Raw genomic sequence first — 18,218 nt, forward strand, 5'->3', positions numbered from 1 at the left:
CGGCAGGGCAGGGACGATGACCTCCCTGTGGGATTTCTCCTTGCCTACCATAAAGTTCCTTTCTATTAAATCTTACTCTGTTTTTGTCAAACTTAGTGCTTAATATATTTTCACCATAAATCTCTTTTCAATACAAACATTTTTAAAAATCATATCAGGTTCTTAAAAATCACTTAACCTTTGTAAAAATCATCCCAGGTTTAATCTAATCTTTGTAAAAATCATCCCAGGTTTAACTCCATTCCTGGTTCTAGTCCAGTGACATGGACATTACCATAGTAACCGACTGAAACTCGTTCGGTTTTTTCATTTAAATACATGCCGTAAATCGGCTCAATTTAACGTACCATCCGAGACTGACAGACTTGGTCTAAACGACCGGCAGTGCAATAAGATACGCCCAGACGGACGGATTCCAGAACAGACGGGACATGGGACCTGCTGCATGGAGGAAGAAAAACAACAGGAACCCTGAGGATCACTCTTTTTGGCTTAACACCCAGTTTCAATCGAGGGAGGGCCGACTTTATCAAATCACAAAATAGCCAAAAGGAAAGGGGAGTGCACGCGAGGCCCTGCCTAACAGTGTTAGGTTATTTCGGGATTTGAAAGAGCCAAGCCGAACGACAATCGAAACTGAGAAAGCAGAGTCTGATACTAAAAGCCCCTGATTACCAGACAAAAACATAGACTTCTTTGATTTCCTCTTCATCTGTGTATCTCGTCCAACACATGGTCCAAAAAATCCAAAAATAAACCTCGTGGCATCACAAGTTCTACTCACGTGTCCACATTACATGATATAATACACAATACCTATCCTAACACCTAATTCCTAACACCTAACTTGTCTTAACTAATCAATGTACAACTATGATGCCAAGAGGTCCTATCGTCCTTTTTAGACCAAGGGGTACAAGAGTGGTCGTCGTCTAAAACCTCCGATATATTACCAACTGTTGACAATTTGCCAACAAACATACAGCCCACAGAAGCATATAGAGGCAGGATGGGTCTGCAGAATATCTCTCTGGATATCTGCAGATTATATCCTTGCCTGTGCAAACCTACTAATTTTAAAGTTAATACTTCTTTGAAAAATATCTGTAATATTAGGACTTTATTTAGGATTTGAATTTTGAAAATTTCAAATAAGCTAATGCATTATTTTAGATAATTTATATCACCAATGAGTCATCCTAGATAAAGTAAGGGATTGAGATCACGTGAATTACGAAACGCCTTGACCGAAGGGACCTATAGTATTTGTGAAAATCACGACAGAGGTTGCAAAATGAAGTAGACTGATCTACTAAATTGTGCTCTTAATAAATTTTCAAAAAAATCTGGTATTCACATCCACATCATCACTTTCTCAAAAGAGAAAATGTAAAAATATCCAGGATCCAAAATTCAAGATTGGTTTGACGGATGGCGGATGTCCTTGGAAGCATTTGGGAAAGGGGGCAGCCTAGCATGCTTCCTTTAATGGACAATAAAGAAAAAATATAACCACATTATACCCATTTCAGTCGCCAAAGTGAGACTTCAAAGTGGCGACAAATTTGGCATATTTTGGAAAATACTTACACCAATCCCTGACAATTTCAAAAAAATACATCACGTGAGAAGCGAACGATTTAATCGAACTTGTTCTACGACTGCAGTAAGCACAATCGTAAAACAAATATCGATATGTGGTTTACAGTAGTATGTTCATGTAATGCATGTGTAAAGGGATACTTTCACAAAACATCCAGCACAGATAGAGCCAGCTACACAGAATCCAGTAGTCAATTGCCGTCTTACTACGATGTATCCCTTTAAGTTGTAGTGTGAGGGAGTGGGGAGGGACCTGCTGATTGTAGTGATGCACGAGAAAAAAAGAAGGTTAGTGCCCTATTGTTTAACTCACAACTCTATGACTTAATGTAAAGTTTTATTTGGTTTGGTTTGGTTTGGTTCTCTGTATGTGTTCTTGTTGTTGTTTACCAATATAAGTTTGTTGTATCTAAAAAAATAAACAAAAATATTAAGCATATTGTTCTAGAGGTATTATTTTTCAAAATCATGACTAAGAGTTCTGATTGATTAGGGAATCAGGAATCAGGGTACATAGTTCATTATTGAGAGGGAGGGCGGATATGAATTCCAAACATTCCTTTCTACAGTGGAAGTGGAATGACAGGAACTACAGACATCTGACTGAAAAGTTGAATGGTGCTATGTGATGCTATCAGTGTCCCCTTAACACATTTTTAAGAAAATCTCTTTATAATCCCTTAAATCCTCATATGACCTTGGATCTCTACAAACAAAATTATCTAAGATTATTAAGAACAGGAAAAACTGCCCACTCTCAAAGCCTTTGATTCCTGTCATGGTATGCCACCATTTAACAAAGGCTTAATACAAAAGCACTTTGGACATTTCACTGAATTGTGATAGGCCTACTATCTAACTTATTGACATCCAGGCAGAGCGTAATGCTAAGTAGAGGGAAGATGAGGGGAGGGCATACAGGTAAAAACAGATTTTTAAAAGAATTCAACTTACCATCACAAAGTTGTTGGTCCAATATTGAAGATCTATGACTGATGTTCTATGAGCTTAAGATGATCACTTGATACCTAAAAACCAATGTTAAAAACTGTTAAAACTTAACTATAGAACCATAGAATAGTACCCCTTCTCCTCCCCCCTCACCTCTACAAGGTCAAGGGGACTGTGGAATACAACAACCCCCAGGACACCCTTCCCCCTTCTACCTGGGCAATTAACTGTCAATGCAAGAAGTTGGTGCACTCAATTCTTTCATTAAATTGGATTGTCTCCCCTTAGTCTGTCTCAAGATTTAGTGAAACACATCTGGATCTTCTCTAGTTGTATTCAAGCTCTGCATGCCAATAAGAACTGGCTATGGACTCCAAATTTTAACCCTACGTATTGAAAAAGAAAATTCAAACTCACCATGTATGTTGATGCAAACAGAAAATCTAAACTAAAGCTGGCTTCACACTGAACGGGCTTCAAATATCTACAAACAAAAAATGATTGCTTTGTAAATTGATTGTGCATCTCTGTAGGGAATGGGGGAAGGGACCCGAGTTCCAGGGTGCATCTATGCAGGGGGTGGAGACCAGGGTAAGGGGGGTTGCTCTAAATTATTGATAGTCTAATCTCATTGCCTATGGTAAGGGGTAAAAGAGGTTGGTGATAGGGTTGGTGCATCTCTGTAGGTGATGGAGAACACAATAGGGTGTGGAAGGGTGTGGCAGGGCTTGCTAAGAGAGAGGAGGGGACATCTCACTAGTCAAAGACATAACCTAACATCAAATTCAAACTCACCAAGTGTGCTGGTCTATTGATCTTTTACTTCACGGTGGCAACTCTAGGCAATGGTTGATGGTTGAATATCAATCTGCAAATGAAAGTAAAACTCTTTAAAAATTTTGCTATTTAGGAACAGTTTTAACCATCCATCTCCCCTTTCAATAACCACAGCTTGCTTTATGCACGTAGGAGATGCAATGAGAGGGCAAGTGGGCTATTCACACCCACCGCATGAGAGGGCTGTATAAATGAGGGCATGAGGGTTAATCACACCCATCGCATGAGAAGAGGCTATATGCAATGAATGTGGGGATTGGGGGCTAATGTGGCACACCCACTGCATGAGAGGTGCTGTATGAATGAGGAGGGGCATGAGGGCTAATCACACCCATCGCATGGGAAGGGCTATATGCAATGAATGAGGGATATGATGGCTACTTACACCCACCGCATGAGAAGGGGCTTTATGCATGGTGGGAAGGCTAATCACACCCACCGCATGAGAAAGCCAGATATGCAATTACAGGGGGAAAGGGGGGTTAATCACACCCACCGCACGAGAACTTGCCATGTGGAATGTATGATGGGGGGGGGGGGGCTTATCACACCTACCGCTTAATAAAGGGCAATATAATATGCAATGAATGAGTAGAAGGCAGGAGGGCCACTTACCGCATGAAATAAAGTCGATGCAATTTAATTGGGAGAGGAAAGACAGAAGGGGGGTGGCTATTCACAACAGATTTCAGAAGGACTAAGCATTTAGAGGGCTTGAGGGAAAGGGGGGTGGCTTTTCTACAAAAATGAAAAGAGGGGAGGGGGGTCTGACTGCGCTCTCTCAATTATGGCCAGGCATTGCTGATTGATTTTTCGATCATGAATTTGATAAAATTTAGTAGGCTACTTACCATATGAATTGAAATCCAGTTCATTTCCTTTGAATCTTGAAATCTAATCCTTTGAACTCAATAATCCTACAAAATATCACAAAAGAATCCAATAAATATTCCTTATTCAAAGAAATGCCGCCGAGTTAATGAAAAGCCCGCTAAAAATTGCAGATTCATGTATGCAAATGATAACGGTGCGCGTTACTCCGCCCACTTTTAGATTGACAGCCAAGTTTGGGCCAATCATCTGCTGTCTTTTACCAAACACGTGCCCTGACGTCTGAGTCCGTGCTGCCAAATTTTGTTTAATATTTCTGGAGGAAAAAGCTGTCAACGATCCATCAACTAATGTCTGGCTATGATTTTAATATTTAAAGATACGTTTCATGGAGTTTTTTAGATTGTGGCTGACAATGTCTGGGCAATGGTTGGGGGCCAAAATTTTCATATTTAAAGTCCAATTTTTCTTTTAATTTAAGAATAAACTTTAATCACAAATTGTTCCAATGATAAAGAAGCGAAATACTCACATTTATCTGATGTTCATTATTCGAATGACGACCTTTAAATATTCTGTTTACAAATAATCTAAACTGCGCAATACTTGACACTTGGTTCCCGCTGAAATAAGATCAAAGAGAATTGTCATTTTTCCGAAATATTACAACTTAATCTCCCTTTCCATTAAGATAATTAGCACCCCCCTCCCCTCCCCCCTCTCTCTCTCCCTCCACGGCACAATTTTCGATTTCATCCCTTGTCCACAGTGTGATCTCTGATAAAGTCCCATTGCAGCACATTTTTCCCGCACATTTTTCCCGCAAAACACAAGTAGAAAATAAATTGAACGATTTCTTGGGGAAATTTGAAGTAAATTTTGTATGAACAGCAGGCCTTCTTTCCACCAAATAACTATTTGATTTTCACTTTTGCCCTCTCAAAACAAAGCATTTTTAAGAGGGCAAACAATGAAAACAATATGTTATAGGTAGGAAAGGGACCTGCTGTTCAGGCAAAATTACCGTTAAAATTTCTTAGGAAATCATTCAATTAATTCTCCTCCAGTATTTTTAGGGCAAAATGTCCTGCAATGGGACTTCCTTTAAGATTACAGACTGGATTAGGAGGGAGAAAAGACAAAATATTTGTGATGGGTTTGGGGGGGGGGGGGGGGGGGCTGGCTTTCCAAGCAAGCATATGGCCTAGATACCGTGCGTAATGCATGGCATAATGACTACATAAGTGATTTTGGGACTGGGAGAGAGTTGAATAGACAAATATTTCATCGGTGCGGTGGACGGGAGGGAAGGGGGGGGGGGGGGGATGCCGTAGGCCTATTCAGGCAAATTTGGCGTCAAATTTTCTCAAAAACCGTTCAATTCATATTGCGCGTGTATTGTGAGGTCAAATAAGTTAAAATGTTCATAAAATACCTGTCAAAAGCGCTCCAGAATTCTCTTTTCGAAGGAAACACCTTCAACACGTCTTTGCTGCTTCAATTTTCGGCCGTCATCTGAATTTTCTCGACGTCTGCTGCCGTCGCCTCGTTTTCGATCTAGGCTCTTTGCAAGTTTAAAGGTGGACTAGTAATTGTTGTAGGCTTAATAATAAAGCTTTACTCACTAGAAATATGAAATTTTTGGAATGGACCGACCAGAAATATTATTTTATTGCCGTTTTCATCATTAAAATCTATTTTTGTGTGGAAAATAAAGCAATAGAAGTAAATTTTTAGTACCAACCTCGTATAAAAATAAGGGGTCCCTGTAAAAGGAGCAGACGGCATGCACACGACTCAAAAAAGGGGTGTGGCTATGGAGTAGACCGAAACAGTGCGCTCTATCATAATAGGCTAAAATTTCGACAAAAATTCAAATCAGCCAAACTAAACACAGTAAAGGGCGTTTTCCTGCCATTATATTGATAATAAGATATGCATGTGCATCGTTAAAGCTAGAAATCACTGAAAATAGGTCAGCGTAATTGGGAAAGGAAGGGATTCTGTCAGTAGCCCGTGTCTTTCGGCAAGAGTCTAGATGGTTCTAGGCTTATACAATTAAGCCTATTTTCTTGTGCCCTATTCAGAACTTAGGGATGGGAAAATTATTTTGGTTATAAAAACAGGGAGCGCGGAATGCCCCCCACCCCCTCTCCCCCAAGGCCAAAAATTAGAATGTTTTGATGGAAATATGCATAATATCCATAACAGGCTTATTAAAATAGGCCCTTTTAAGAACTTAGGGTTGGAACTATTTAGCCCAACACCCCCCCCCCCCCCCCTTCAAATAATAATAATAGGCTTATTAAATTAGGTTTGGGATACTTTTTTTGTGCATAATAACATGGGAGAATTGTCAATCACCCTCCCTCACCCCGCTCACCTCTCCCATCGCTAAAGGCCTAAAATTACAATTTTTTTCATGTTAAAACATGCATTTTTTGTTAGAGAAATGTATTAACATCTAATTAAATAGAATGCAGGATTTAATTCCTTTATTTTTAATCTCCACAACCCTACAATGGATTGGATGGCGATGATCCCTCCCAATCTAAAGTACTGCAGCCGCTGCTGAAATTTCAATGTCAGAATCAGATATTTTGTGCTTCTTTGATAGGCTAAAATGTTTCTCTAAATAGCCATGTCTATTGCGACCATCAAACAGACGGCAATAAGTCATATTTAACCAACCCGTGTTTTGTATAGTCTATAGTAGAGATTTAACTGTTGTCTGTAGTCTAACTCTTTAACGTCGAAGGCTTGAATAACCCTCCATGCGTGTTTCCGGTTAATAGTTTTGTTCACTACTAACTTTGAATTTCTACAAGTATTGAATTTAATGAATTGTCAGCGGTGTGAAGTGAATGTGACATAAAGAGAAGTCTTTTAGGAAGCAGGAAAAAAAGTTTCACGCGTCTCAATGACACAGTAACTAGGAGATCGGCCAATATGTAGTGGCGATACGCCATTATGATATCTCCATAGTGATCGACCCCCTTTTATGTCCGTCCAGTACATCAACGCTTTGAAAATAGTCAACGATTCTTCTGCTTTGCTAATTGGGGGCAAGTAGTGTCTATTGACAACTTGAATGCCTTTTTTCTTATCTGAAATGTGTAAAAATTTCTCAGGCACAACTCAAAAAGCGCAAACTGAAAGTGATAGAGCATCCAGCTTCAATTATCAATCAGTTAATACAAGCCCCAGGGTAGTGGATTTGAGCCAGCATTGCTCTATGATTCAAGCCCTTGGACACCCTCCTTTTGCAAGCAATGGCCCAGGATTCAAGACATTGGACACTGATTATGAGCAATTGCCATTGCTCTACAACTCTTGATCATTGCGAAGACATAAAAACATTTTTAAAAAGAATAAATATTTTATTTTATACATTAAATAAGAGTTTGATTATTAATAACTTAAGAAGTTTACATTTATTTCTATTCCAGATTTTCCCCATTGGTTAAATACTCATCTTATTTTATGTTATAGACAGATCCAGCTTGTTTCATAATCTAATGTAAGCCTATGTGAAATTGGACAGAATTTGGCCGATGGCAACTGGATTTTTTGAACAATAAATATGTCAATGAAGACGTTGCAGAATAAAACTTCATTTCTAAGGTAAGAGCTTCATAAAACTAAAAATACTTTAATGATAAAAACTTAAGGAAGAATCTTATATCTTTAAATTTTCAAACTAAAACTACTCAGGGAAACTATAATGCTTGACAACGATGGAAGATTTCAAGATTCATTTGGTTTTTCAAAACGAATTCCTTAGTTATTAATGCTTAAATTCTGCCTTTTGAAAATACTTCATTAGGATGCTGATTTGTGTAATCTTATCAATAAAATAATCCTAATATGGTGGCCACTAAAAAAAAATTGAAAATATTTACAATCTATTTCCTAACTATACAATTTACTGATAAATATAATACAAGCATAATTCAACTTATTATTCACTAAGACAATGCACTTTTGCACAAACAAAATTTGTTGGTACAAGGCAATCCCTCTTATACAAAATGTTGCTAGGCTTAATAAAAATTTAAGATCCAAAGAATTGATATTTGATGGATGACAATGTGAATCGTGCTTGTGATTCAGAATTACTCAATATGTGCTGGCTGTGACTGCCCCAGAAAATAGAGAATGAAAATCCAACCCAACCCCTCCTGATATTAAATTATTTTAACCCTCAGTTAGGACATGGAATAGAACACTTCTGTCTATAGTTCTTAGATTTTCATTTTTTACTTCTTGGGTGCAATGATGCCTTCCAGTTGGGTCTGAAAAGAGAAGAGAAGATCATATTAAATTCAATGAAATGAATGGAGTTTTACATCCTATTTTTCTGCACCTTGTAGGCTAATGAAGGCAGATTAAAATCTCCACAAAATATCTTGAATCATCGTTTCTTCAAGGTAGGCTGTAGCTCTAGCAAACAACAAAAGAGCTGATTTTTGGGAATGTGGCATTTTCAGAAGTGGCAGATTTTTGAAAGTGTTTCTTGTTGAAAGTGCTGTTTTTGCAACGTGCCATTTGGAATACTGTGAGAGCTTAATAAGCTTGATGCCATCTGTGAAAAAGTGATATGCAAAAAGCTGGCAGAAAATTCATGCGAGACGAATATTACTTTGTGAAGATTCACCTCCATCATCTGATAAGCATCAAAAGGGAAAAAATGTTTGGCAAATTAGGAAGATGTACAATATAGTGATATAATAATGTGGGATATTATGGGATAGAATTAGTAAGCAATGTGTAGTAAAGGTTATATTTTTTTACTTTGTGGATAAGCAGGATGGACCAGAAAAAACTTAACTTAAGATGACTTAAGTGTTCAAGTCATCTGATTGGTCAATCACTAAAATTGATTTTAAATTTAGGTTTATTATCCAATCAGATTATTGTATTTCTTAAATCAATCACCCACCTTCAATTGTTGATTGGTTCGTTTTAAAAACTGAATTTCTTCTGTGTGTTTTTTCTCTTCGACCTGTCTCTGTTCTTTAGCACGATTTTCGATCTGTTCACACTTAGCTTTCAATTCGTTCACATCTTTCTCTAGTTTACGTTTATCATCTTCTAAGTCACTGATCTGTAAAAAAATTCAAGACTCAGTCTAATTTTTCTTTTCTTCTCATGTAGCCACTTCAGTTAGGGTCTAACACCAGCCCTCTTGAACATTTATCCCAATAACCTTTTGACCTAACCTGATGACCTCAAATTTCGTCACTCTTACAAAATCCCAGTGCTGGAGCGGGATAAATTGGGAGCAGTAAAAATATAGACAGCACTAGACTAAAGCTTACCCTCTTTTCCATATCAGCCTTGCCTTGTTCAGCTTGAAGTGCTTTTCTCATACCGAAGGCTACACTAGATTCATAGAGTGTTTGATAGGCTGCGATTGTCATCCTGATTTCATCACGTACTCGTAATAGTAATAAACCTCTTTCAGCACAGTTGATTGTAACTTGACGAATAAGTTCATCTATAAACAGAAATTAACAGAGTTAGCTATTTGTTAAGTCATGGTTGTTTTTCTCGCAAGTCATAGAAATGGCTTTGCACTGATCAAAATATATGTTAAAATTGAATGAATACACTTCCCTTGAAGAAATTTCAATCAAAAATGTCATTATATCGGGCTGTCAATGCCATTTCGAAACTGATGGAGAAGCAAAGACAGTAGGAAAAAGTGTATGGTAAAAATTTCAGATCTGTTTTTTGTACCTACCAAAACATTGTGAATACAATTCACGTCTAACTGGACAGATTCCGGTCTCTCTAGCTTGGCGTTGTTGAAGTCTACGATCTAATTCCTCCTGTAAATTAACAACATCTAGTCTGGTGGCAGGGGTACTGGAAACTTGTTGAACCCATAATTGACCATTCTCAGTCCATTCTCTGGAATAATAAAATATCGGTAATAATTTATGCTAGTTTTTTCTCGGTCAATAAACACAGATTTAAGCGGGAACACTTAGTAACTATCTCTTTGAATACTCAAGCGTCCTTGCGTTAACTTGTGTGATGTCACTTGGTTACGACTGCTGTACCGTCTGCTCAGGCCCAGGGTATATATAGCGTGATTAGGTTTCAAAAAAATATTAATCTTTTTAAACTTGTTTACCTTGGTGGTAGGATGGAGTTAAGAATTTCATCAGTCTGTTGAGCTGATTTGGCATCAAGACCACTAACTTTGGACTTGGCTGGAGGATTTGGGACTGGTCCTGTTCCAGGTGGTGTTGTTGGTGAAACTTTTAATGCTCTAGCCTGAAAAACATACAACTAAATTAGATAATAGGCCTCTAGGGTAACTCTGTCGTGTGTTTGGTCGTGTGACAGGCAACTGGTTAGAGGGCGGTGAAGTCATGGACATGCCGTTGCAATAAATGAATAGAAATAAAATGGGGGAAAAATCAAGAATGCTAAGTTTGTTATCGGACTAAAATAACAAAAAGTAACTTACCCTTGGAGTTTTCTTATCAGTATTTCTGCTGACCAGGACGGGGTTATCATATTTGACGAGAGAAGCATTTGGTGGGATCATTTTGGCAGGCTTTGGAGACGATTGTTGAACTATCGTCGAATCCCTGTTTATTTCATTAGAAAATTGTTTACAATACCATGGAAACGTCAACAATGCGACTGCGCTAAAGAAGTCTCGTTCATCTTTCGTTTTATCTCGTGTTAAACGAGACTTCCGGCAAAATGGCGACCCAAATTAATTTTGACGGTAAAATCAATAATAATTATTAAATTCACCACTTTTTGCTGATTAATTATTTTCAATTGTCATTGAAATTAATTTTTGAACCACTTTTCTACAAGACTAGAACATTTCGTGGACATCGAACCAGTAGATCCATATTAACAGTGGGCAATGTGCGTTGCAAAAGAACGGTGTCTGTAATTTGCATACAAATCATGCACGACTGCCAAACCGGTGGTTAATTTCAGTTGAATCTATGTAGATAATTAATGAATGACGGAGCCTTCAATTGTTTCTGTTTTCTAATATTCTTACTGTATCCCCATTAAATTTGTAGAGGCTCGTACTATTCTGAAGAAGATGCGAGAAGAACAAGTCAGAGATGGTGATATGGTAGTCAAATTATGGGAAGGTTTTGTCATTCACCAGTCACATAAACTTGGTGATGAATGTAAGTTATGAAGACTTAATTTAGCAATGGATCACCCAATATTTATTTGCATGTTGGCATTCACTTGATCATGAATATTTTTTGCTGAAGATTTTTCTTTTTTTCAGTGTGGTTAGTGTATGAACAAGTGTGTATAGCTGCTCTAGACTGTCAGCGTTTAGATTTAGCTGAGGTGTGTTGGACCTTTTATTCTATTTTATTTCTGACTTTTGAGACAGTTGAGACACTCGCTCACTTTGAGATTTCTGCAGTTAGACAACCCAAACCCTGTCTTCTTCAGAATAAATACTAAAAGAGGGTTTTGATAGTGTAGACTATGGTTCAAAGGTAAAACAGTTTTTGCAGGCACAGATTTGTTTTGTTTGGAATTCAAACCCATGGCAAGTACATCTAAAATGCAAACTAATTGTATTATTGTAGGAATGTATAGAAGCATTGAAATATAAGTTTTCAGACAGTATGAGAGTTGAAAGGTTAAGAGGAATGTTGTATGAAGCTGATGGCAGGTGAGGCTTACACTGTGATTCTATTAATAACACACCAAAACCTTGGCCTGTGCTTCTAAAGGAGAGTATAACACCCAACACCAACATAACCATATGCCTTAATTTCTTAGAGTCAAGGGATCTGAATAGCTGTATTCGCTAGCGTACAATCCAATCACAGCATTTCAAGGTAGTAGATGGAATATAGTAATACCTTGACATAGTGAAGATAAGAAATTGTTTTTTGTTAGACAGTTAACAAGTTTTTGTTTTGAATTTTTTACAGATTTAACAAAGCTGATAAACTATATTCCGATATTATAGAAAAAGATCCCACCAATATGGTGAGTAAAGTTTTGTTCAAAGGGCTTGTATTATCATCTGTTAATGTTAAACTTGGTGGGCTAGCAGCATACAATATATTGGAAATTTGACGATTATGAATTCCTACATTGAATTTGACATGTAAATCATTTTGTTGTTATTTTCAGATAGCTAGAAAGAGACAGGTTGCTATTTTAAAAGCTCAGGGTAAAACGGCAGAGGCCATACAGAAACTAAATGACTATCTTAAAAAGTAAGTTTTCTATTCTTGTCTGTATCAAATTTAGCTCTGTGACAGGGGGTGTCTAGATTGATGAGTTCTTACCTATTTTTTTGATTTAATTGTAGGTTTATGACGGACTATGAATCATGGATGGAGTTATGTGATCTGTATCTATCAGAGTTTGATTATTTTAATGCTGCTTTCTGTATGGAAGAAGTTATAATGTCCAATCCTCATAACCATTTATTCCACCAAAAATATGCTGAGGTAAGTAGAAAGTCTTGAAGGTTGATTCTTGAAAACACTGGCCAATATCTAAAGTCATTTTGATAGATTTGCAGGAACCACAAACGTCTGACTAAGAATTGAAATGGTGCAAATCGATATCAGTGTTAGCAGCCAATACGCATGCTAGTTTGTTTTTCTTGATAGTTTTAGGGGTGGCCATATGTTGTTTAATTCTTGTTATTTGTACGTTTATAATACCTTTAATTATGTATTTTTTTTTTAGATTCGGTTTACTATGGGTGGATCAGACAATATGGAACTAGCTAGAAGTTATTTTGCTCAAGCTGTTCGATTGAATCCTAACAATGTTCGAGCCTTATACGGTGTATTACTGGTAAGATAAAACTTCTATTTCTTTTTATTCTAGGAAATATTAAAACAGAACCTAAAACATGATGTTTCACACTGTGCGATATGACCTATTTTCAGCCTGCGTCCCTTCTCTTTTCCCTATTCATTTATATATCATCTTTTAATCTGTAAGCAACATTTAGGGGTATACTACTCCTTAGTTTTATTAGTACACATAAGATAGATTCGTTCACCTGATGACGACAATGTAAATTGTTGAAACGTTGTGTACAATAAAACTCAGCTGACCTCTAAACATTGGTAATGTTAGCCCATTGTCTTAAAGTAATGTATTGTTTTACAGGCGGCAACCAATCTAGCTACAGTATTTAGTAAGGGAAGTAAAGAAAAACAAATAAATGCGAGATATGCTTCTTGGGCTGAAGAACAACTAACAGTCAAATATAAGGTGAGTTATTTATAGTATCTTCTGACTTCCCTAGACAGCTGGAAGTACACCACGGCACCTGTAGAGATGTATTTTCACAATCCGCTAGTGTTTTTTTTTGGCATGATGGGCATGAAGGGATGTTAAATTATACTCGCAATTATGTGATATATAAATTGTATGTATGATTTTAATATTTCAGACTGAGACTGGAGAAGACCAGAGAAAAGATACCAAATGTTTAGAATCTTTACGCAAATTATTAGAACTTTCACAATCTACCATTTCATCTAATTGATTTAATGGGGCGGGAAGGCATATTGAAAGTTGTATATATTTCATATTGAGCAAATGGAAATTTTCTGTGAGAAAAGAATCTATGAATCAAAACGTACGTTGCTAAGGAAAGAAATTTTGTAAATGAAGCAGTGCCTATTCTCAAGAGCATAAAATTCAAAATACAGTAATCTGATTGGATAATCTATTAACATTATTGACCAATCAGATGACTGGTTAAATTATCCAAGTTATGTTTATAGAGATTAAGGCCTCAGAATTTATTAAAACCAAATTATGTAATAATAGTGCAATGTTAAGAATAGTGCTTCATCTTTATGTCAGCTGCTTTTTCTCCATAAACCATTCTCCATTCATATGAGGTCACTTAGATGTTAAGTAGCATGATTGTGTATGTACTATGATTTTTTAATTGGATTTTGGTTCTGTATTTATCATTTGGACTGACATAATTATTTCATTCTATTTATAACAAACAATCTGTAGAATTCATTATAATCATGAAAATAAATTTATCATATGTGAGTTTCTGTTGTCTCTAGTCATTAATGAGCATAAATGAATTTAGACATACTGTGCTATCTTCTGGCAATTTGACACCCCTTGATTACAGCTCAATTAATCCAATTTTATTAGAAAGGCCTCAGGACGTTTATAGCCTATAACTATTCAAGGGACTGTAAAAAGATTTTCTAAACTTTTTATGTGTATCAGAGACACCAATAACATCAATACACATGAAAAATTTATAAAACCTCTTTACAATCCCTTTAAAATAAAAGTAAATTAGAGATGTAATTCTTAAGCATTCAGTGTTACACGGTCTGCTAAGTGAGAAGAGTATTATAGTCTACACAGCTTGGGCCCCTCTCTCCCTTCTTCCCCTCCCCTTCTTAAATAAATAAACTATTTTCAGTTCTTATAATTTATTGTACAATATTTGACAAAACTTATTTCTTAACATAAATAACAAGCTTGATTTGAAAGGATCAAGCAAGCTTTAGTCAATTCTGACTCGTTATCTGTGGTTTAAAATAGGTTCCTTCATTCCGTAAAATCTTTTTTAAGAACTTTTCACCTGAGTTTCTCTTGCTGTCAATTAATTTATCGTCACGGTTACTGCATTCAATCAGGGAGGACGCAGCCTCACTTTCACTGGAATTATCTGAGTTGTCTCCTATTGAACACTCATTTTGCATTTGTTGAGATTCGTTTGCTTTGCATAGCTTAATCAAACTGTCTTTTCCCATCTGGATTTCGGTCAGTCCTGAATTTGTCTGTGGACTTAAGTTATTTTCTAGCTCTTCAATTTCTTGTTTGATTTCTATTTGATTTGCGTGTTCAATTGAAGTGTTTTGGTCCGTGTCATTTTGATTACTTAAACCGTTTTTGATAATTCTATTTTGATATTGAAGCTGTTTGGAAATGAATTCAGAGTAGCCATTTAATTCCAAGCAATCTTCAGAATCACTAAAACTGTCACGTGTGTTTTCCACTTTGATGTTTTTAATTGGTTTCTCATGGAGGAAAGCTTCTTGACATTTTGTTCTTCTCTTATGACGTAACAAAGAACTGTTTCTAGTAAAAGATGTACCACAGTTTGAACAAAAATATTGACCTGATTTCTGTATTTCATTAATGATACACATTTTAAGTAATCGATGCTGCACTAACGATAGTCTGTCACTAAAACACTTCCCACAATTCTTACACCAATATGGCTTCTCTCCCGTGTGACATCGAATGTGTCTCTGAAGATGTGACATGGTCATAAACTTTTTATCACACACGCCACACACAAACGAACGTTCACCATTATGTGTTTTCATGTGTTCCAATAGTGTGTCGCTGTTCTGGAATGATTTACTGCAAATTTTACACACATGTGTCTTATTTTCTGTATGTGTTTTAAAGTGAGCTTGTAAGGAACCTCGTTGTCCAAAAGATCTATCACAAACATCACATTTGTAAGGTTTTTCTCCAGTGTGTTTTCTCATGTGTCCTTGAAGATGGTCTGTTTGAGAGAAGCTTCTGTTACAAATTCCACATAAATATGGTCTTTCTCCTGTATGAGTTCGAATGTGTTTTTTTAACCCTCCACTTGTGGTAAAACTCATATCACAGAGATGACAAGAATGAGGTTTCTCACCAGAATGTGTCAACATATGGGTCAATAGATGTTGTTTCTGAATAAAACTGTTTCCACATAGATCACAAGAAAATGGCCGCTCTCCTGTATGGATCCTAATATGATTTCGTAACCCACTTCGATTAGAACAGATTTTAGAACAGTATTCACATTTATACGGAGATTGGCTTTCCTTATTGTGAGCTGCACAGTGAGATTTGAAACTCAACACATCTGGTAAATATTCAAGACAAATATGACATTGAAAATCCATTTCTTCACTTTTGATATCATTATCCGAGCTCTTTTCACTGTTGAAAGTTCCTTCCGAATTCACTTCTTCGGTTTCCATGATTCTCTTTCCCACTCTTACAGCTTTATTTAACTTTAACTTGTGGATTTTGAAGAGCTCTGAAGCAATTTGTTCAGCAGACATGTCACGACATCAGTATGGTGTTCTGAACTGAAATGTTTAAGATAATTCAACAACAATTGATGTAAAAATGCAAGATGGGCCAACGCATGAGCTACAAGTGAATATTCTGATGACCTAAAACGATCCATTTAAAGGTCTGTTAGACTCGTTGGCAGCGCAATATGGCAGATGGTCGAACTCTACTAGCAGGTGTGATAAGCCCAGTGTTTATTTAGCATGTTATAACAACAGACATTTGGCTGAAATTAAGCAAATTCCTTTCCAAATTACGCTGCAAATGTAATCTTTTACATATTATATAAGGAAATATTACCATATTGATGAGGAAAGCAACGAACGTGTAGATTTTCCATTAAATAACTAAAATATTCACTAATTCCATCAAAAATATGTAAACAAACCAGTCTATCAAGTAAGAAGGTCAAGGTCTCCCATGAAAATGGTTGTGTCTAAAATTTAGTCTTGCATTTTTTCTTCCAAATTTTGTCTTTCTATCTTTATCGACCAATTAAAACCAATTTATAAAGAAATCTGAAAGCAATTTTTTTGATGAAATGGCAGTTTTGTAGTCATTTTAAAGCTTCCATTGCCCAGCGGTGACAATAAAGAATAAGCATCAAAAGAAAAATCTCTTTCTTAATTTTAGACTTAGCCATTTTAGGTCTCGCCGAAACGAGATTTCCTTACGCGCTAGCAGACCAACATGGACGACGTTTAGTCGAAAAATTTTCTTTACTGTTTGCCATTATTCAACTATTTTCTGCCTTATCTGGGATAAAAATTAAAGCTTAGATTTCAACTTCAAGCCACAATCTTTCATCTTACTCTCCATTTTAGATTAAATTAAAGGTAAAACTGCTGATCGAAGCCTTTTTATTCCACCGGTTATGATAAAAATGTAAACACGACGTAATGTGATCAACAATCACAGTATCATATTGTAGTAAATTGCTGATTGATTTGATTGGCCCTGGTAAAATAATAATCTTGGGTGGGTGTAAGACGAATTACTCTACGTCTAGTGTAGTGCAGGTGCATTTCTACACTGGCATGGCTTAATTAGGCCTAATACCCTTTTATTCTTTAATTTTAAATGCCAATTATGACTAATAATAATGAGAAATTTGATATCTTTTATCTTCAGATTTTGACTTGTGTCCCAGATCACGTCGAAAGAAGAGTTGTGTACGATTTATTCTGAAGATTTTGGTGTCAAGAGAGATAACTCTAGCTAGAATTAGACGTAAACCATGAATAACATGAACAATATGAATTCCATGAATATGAACAACATGCCTGGTGAGTTTTAATTGTGGTATTATTTCAAGATTTCTCTAGGCATAATTCTAGGCATTATTTAAATTTAACGAGATCAAACCAATTCTTGCTTACATTATATTTTTATGATATTATTTATATGAATTGAGCTTATGTATATTTTCTTTATTAATTCAGGAAATCCGCAGCAAATGGGAGGACGTCAACATCATCAAGCTATGATGACTCATGGATACCCCCAGCAGCTGTCACAACAGGGAATTCCCATGTCAGGACCGCCACAAGGAAATCCCCAGTATTTACAGGGATATCCCAATAAACAAATGATGCCTCCACAACAAGGAATGCCGAATAATAACATGGTACTTCATAGCAATATTCAACCTGGTAACTTGCCAACCAATCAAAATAAACAACCAACCGCGATTTTAACCAATCAAAACAATCTCCATAAAGGGGCTGGTAATATGTCCAATCAGAATAAAGGGCAACAACCCACAATGGTTCTGCAGAAACCAACTCAAATTTTAACCAATCCAAACAATGCATCTCAACCTGCTATGATGACTAATCAAAAAGTAGCCAATGAAAATGGTAGTAAAGACGGTGAAACGACAACAGCCG

The 18,218-nt window shown here is 36.5% G+C and overlaps 3 protein-coding genes across 3 annotated transcripts; 1 reads left to right on the forward strand and 2 right to left on the reverse strand.

The window, feature by feature from the left end:
• Nucleotides 1-7,580: 7,580 nt before the first annotated feature.
• On the reverse strand, nt 7,581-10,836 carry LOTGIDRAFT_207595 (hypothetical protein). Its single transcript, XM_009047638.1, has 7 exons — nt 10,703-10,836; nt 10,364-10,506; nt 9,968-10,137; nt 9,543-9,721; nt 9,164-9,328; nt 7,932-8,516; nt 7,581-7,797 (listed from the first exon to the last, which is right to left on the reverse strand). Exons 1-6 carry the CDS (start codon nt 10,781-10,783, stop codon nt 8,481-8,483), a joined length of 774 nt encoding a protein of 257 aa, XP_009045886.1. The 5' UTR covers nt 10,784-10,836; the 3' UTR covers nt 7,581-7,797; nt 7,932-8,480.
• Nucleotides 10,837-10,937: 101 nt separating this feature from the next.
• LOTGIDRAFT_205044 (hypothetical protein) lies at nt 10,938-14,276 on the forward strand. Its single transcript, XM_009047639.1, has 10 exons — nt 10,938-10,969; nt 11,283-11,396; nt 11,504-11,568; nt 11,817-11,902; nt 12,168-12,225; nt 12,373-12,458; nt 12,554-12,695; nt 12,940-13,050; nt 13,372-13,476; nt 13,658-14,276. The coding sequence occupies exons 1-10, from the start codon at nt 10,945-10,947 to the stop codon at nt 13,751-13,753; spliced, it is 888 nt and encodes a 295-aa protein (XP_009045887.1). The 5' UTR covers nt 10,938-10,944; the 3' UTR covers nt 13,754-14,276.
• A 1,323-nt stretch (nt 14,277-15,599) lies between these two features.
• On the reverse strand, nt 15,600-16,715 carry LOTGIDRAFT_199180 (hypothetical protein; the record flags this gene model as incomplete). The annotated part of the gene is made up of 2 exons (XM_009047640.1): nt 16,630-16,715; nt 15,600-16,343 (listed from the first exon to the last, which is right to left on the reverse strand). A coding segment is annotated over exon 2 (717 nt), but the record flags the coding sequence as incomplete, so codon positions are not given.
• Nucleotides 16,716-18,218: the final 1,503 nt, after the last annotated feature.

This window comes from Lottia gigantea (genome assembly GCF_000327385.1).
Source record: "Lottia gigantea unplaced genomic scaffold LOTGIsca_115, whole genome shotgun sequence".
Classification (NCBI taxonomy): Eukaryota; Metazoa; Mollusca; class Gastropoda; family Lottiidae; genus Lottia; species Lottia gigantea.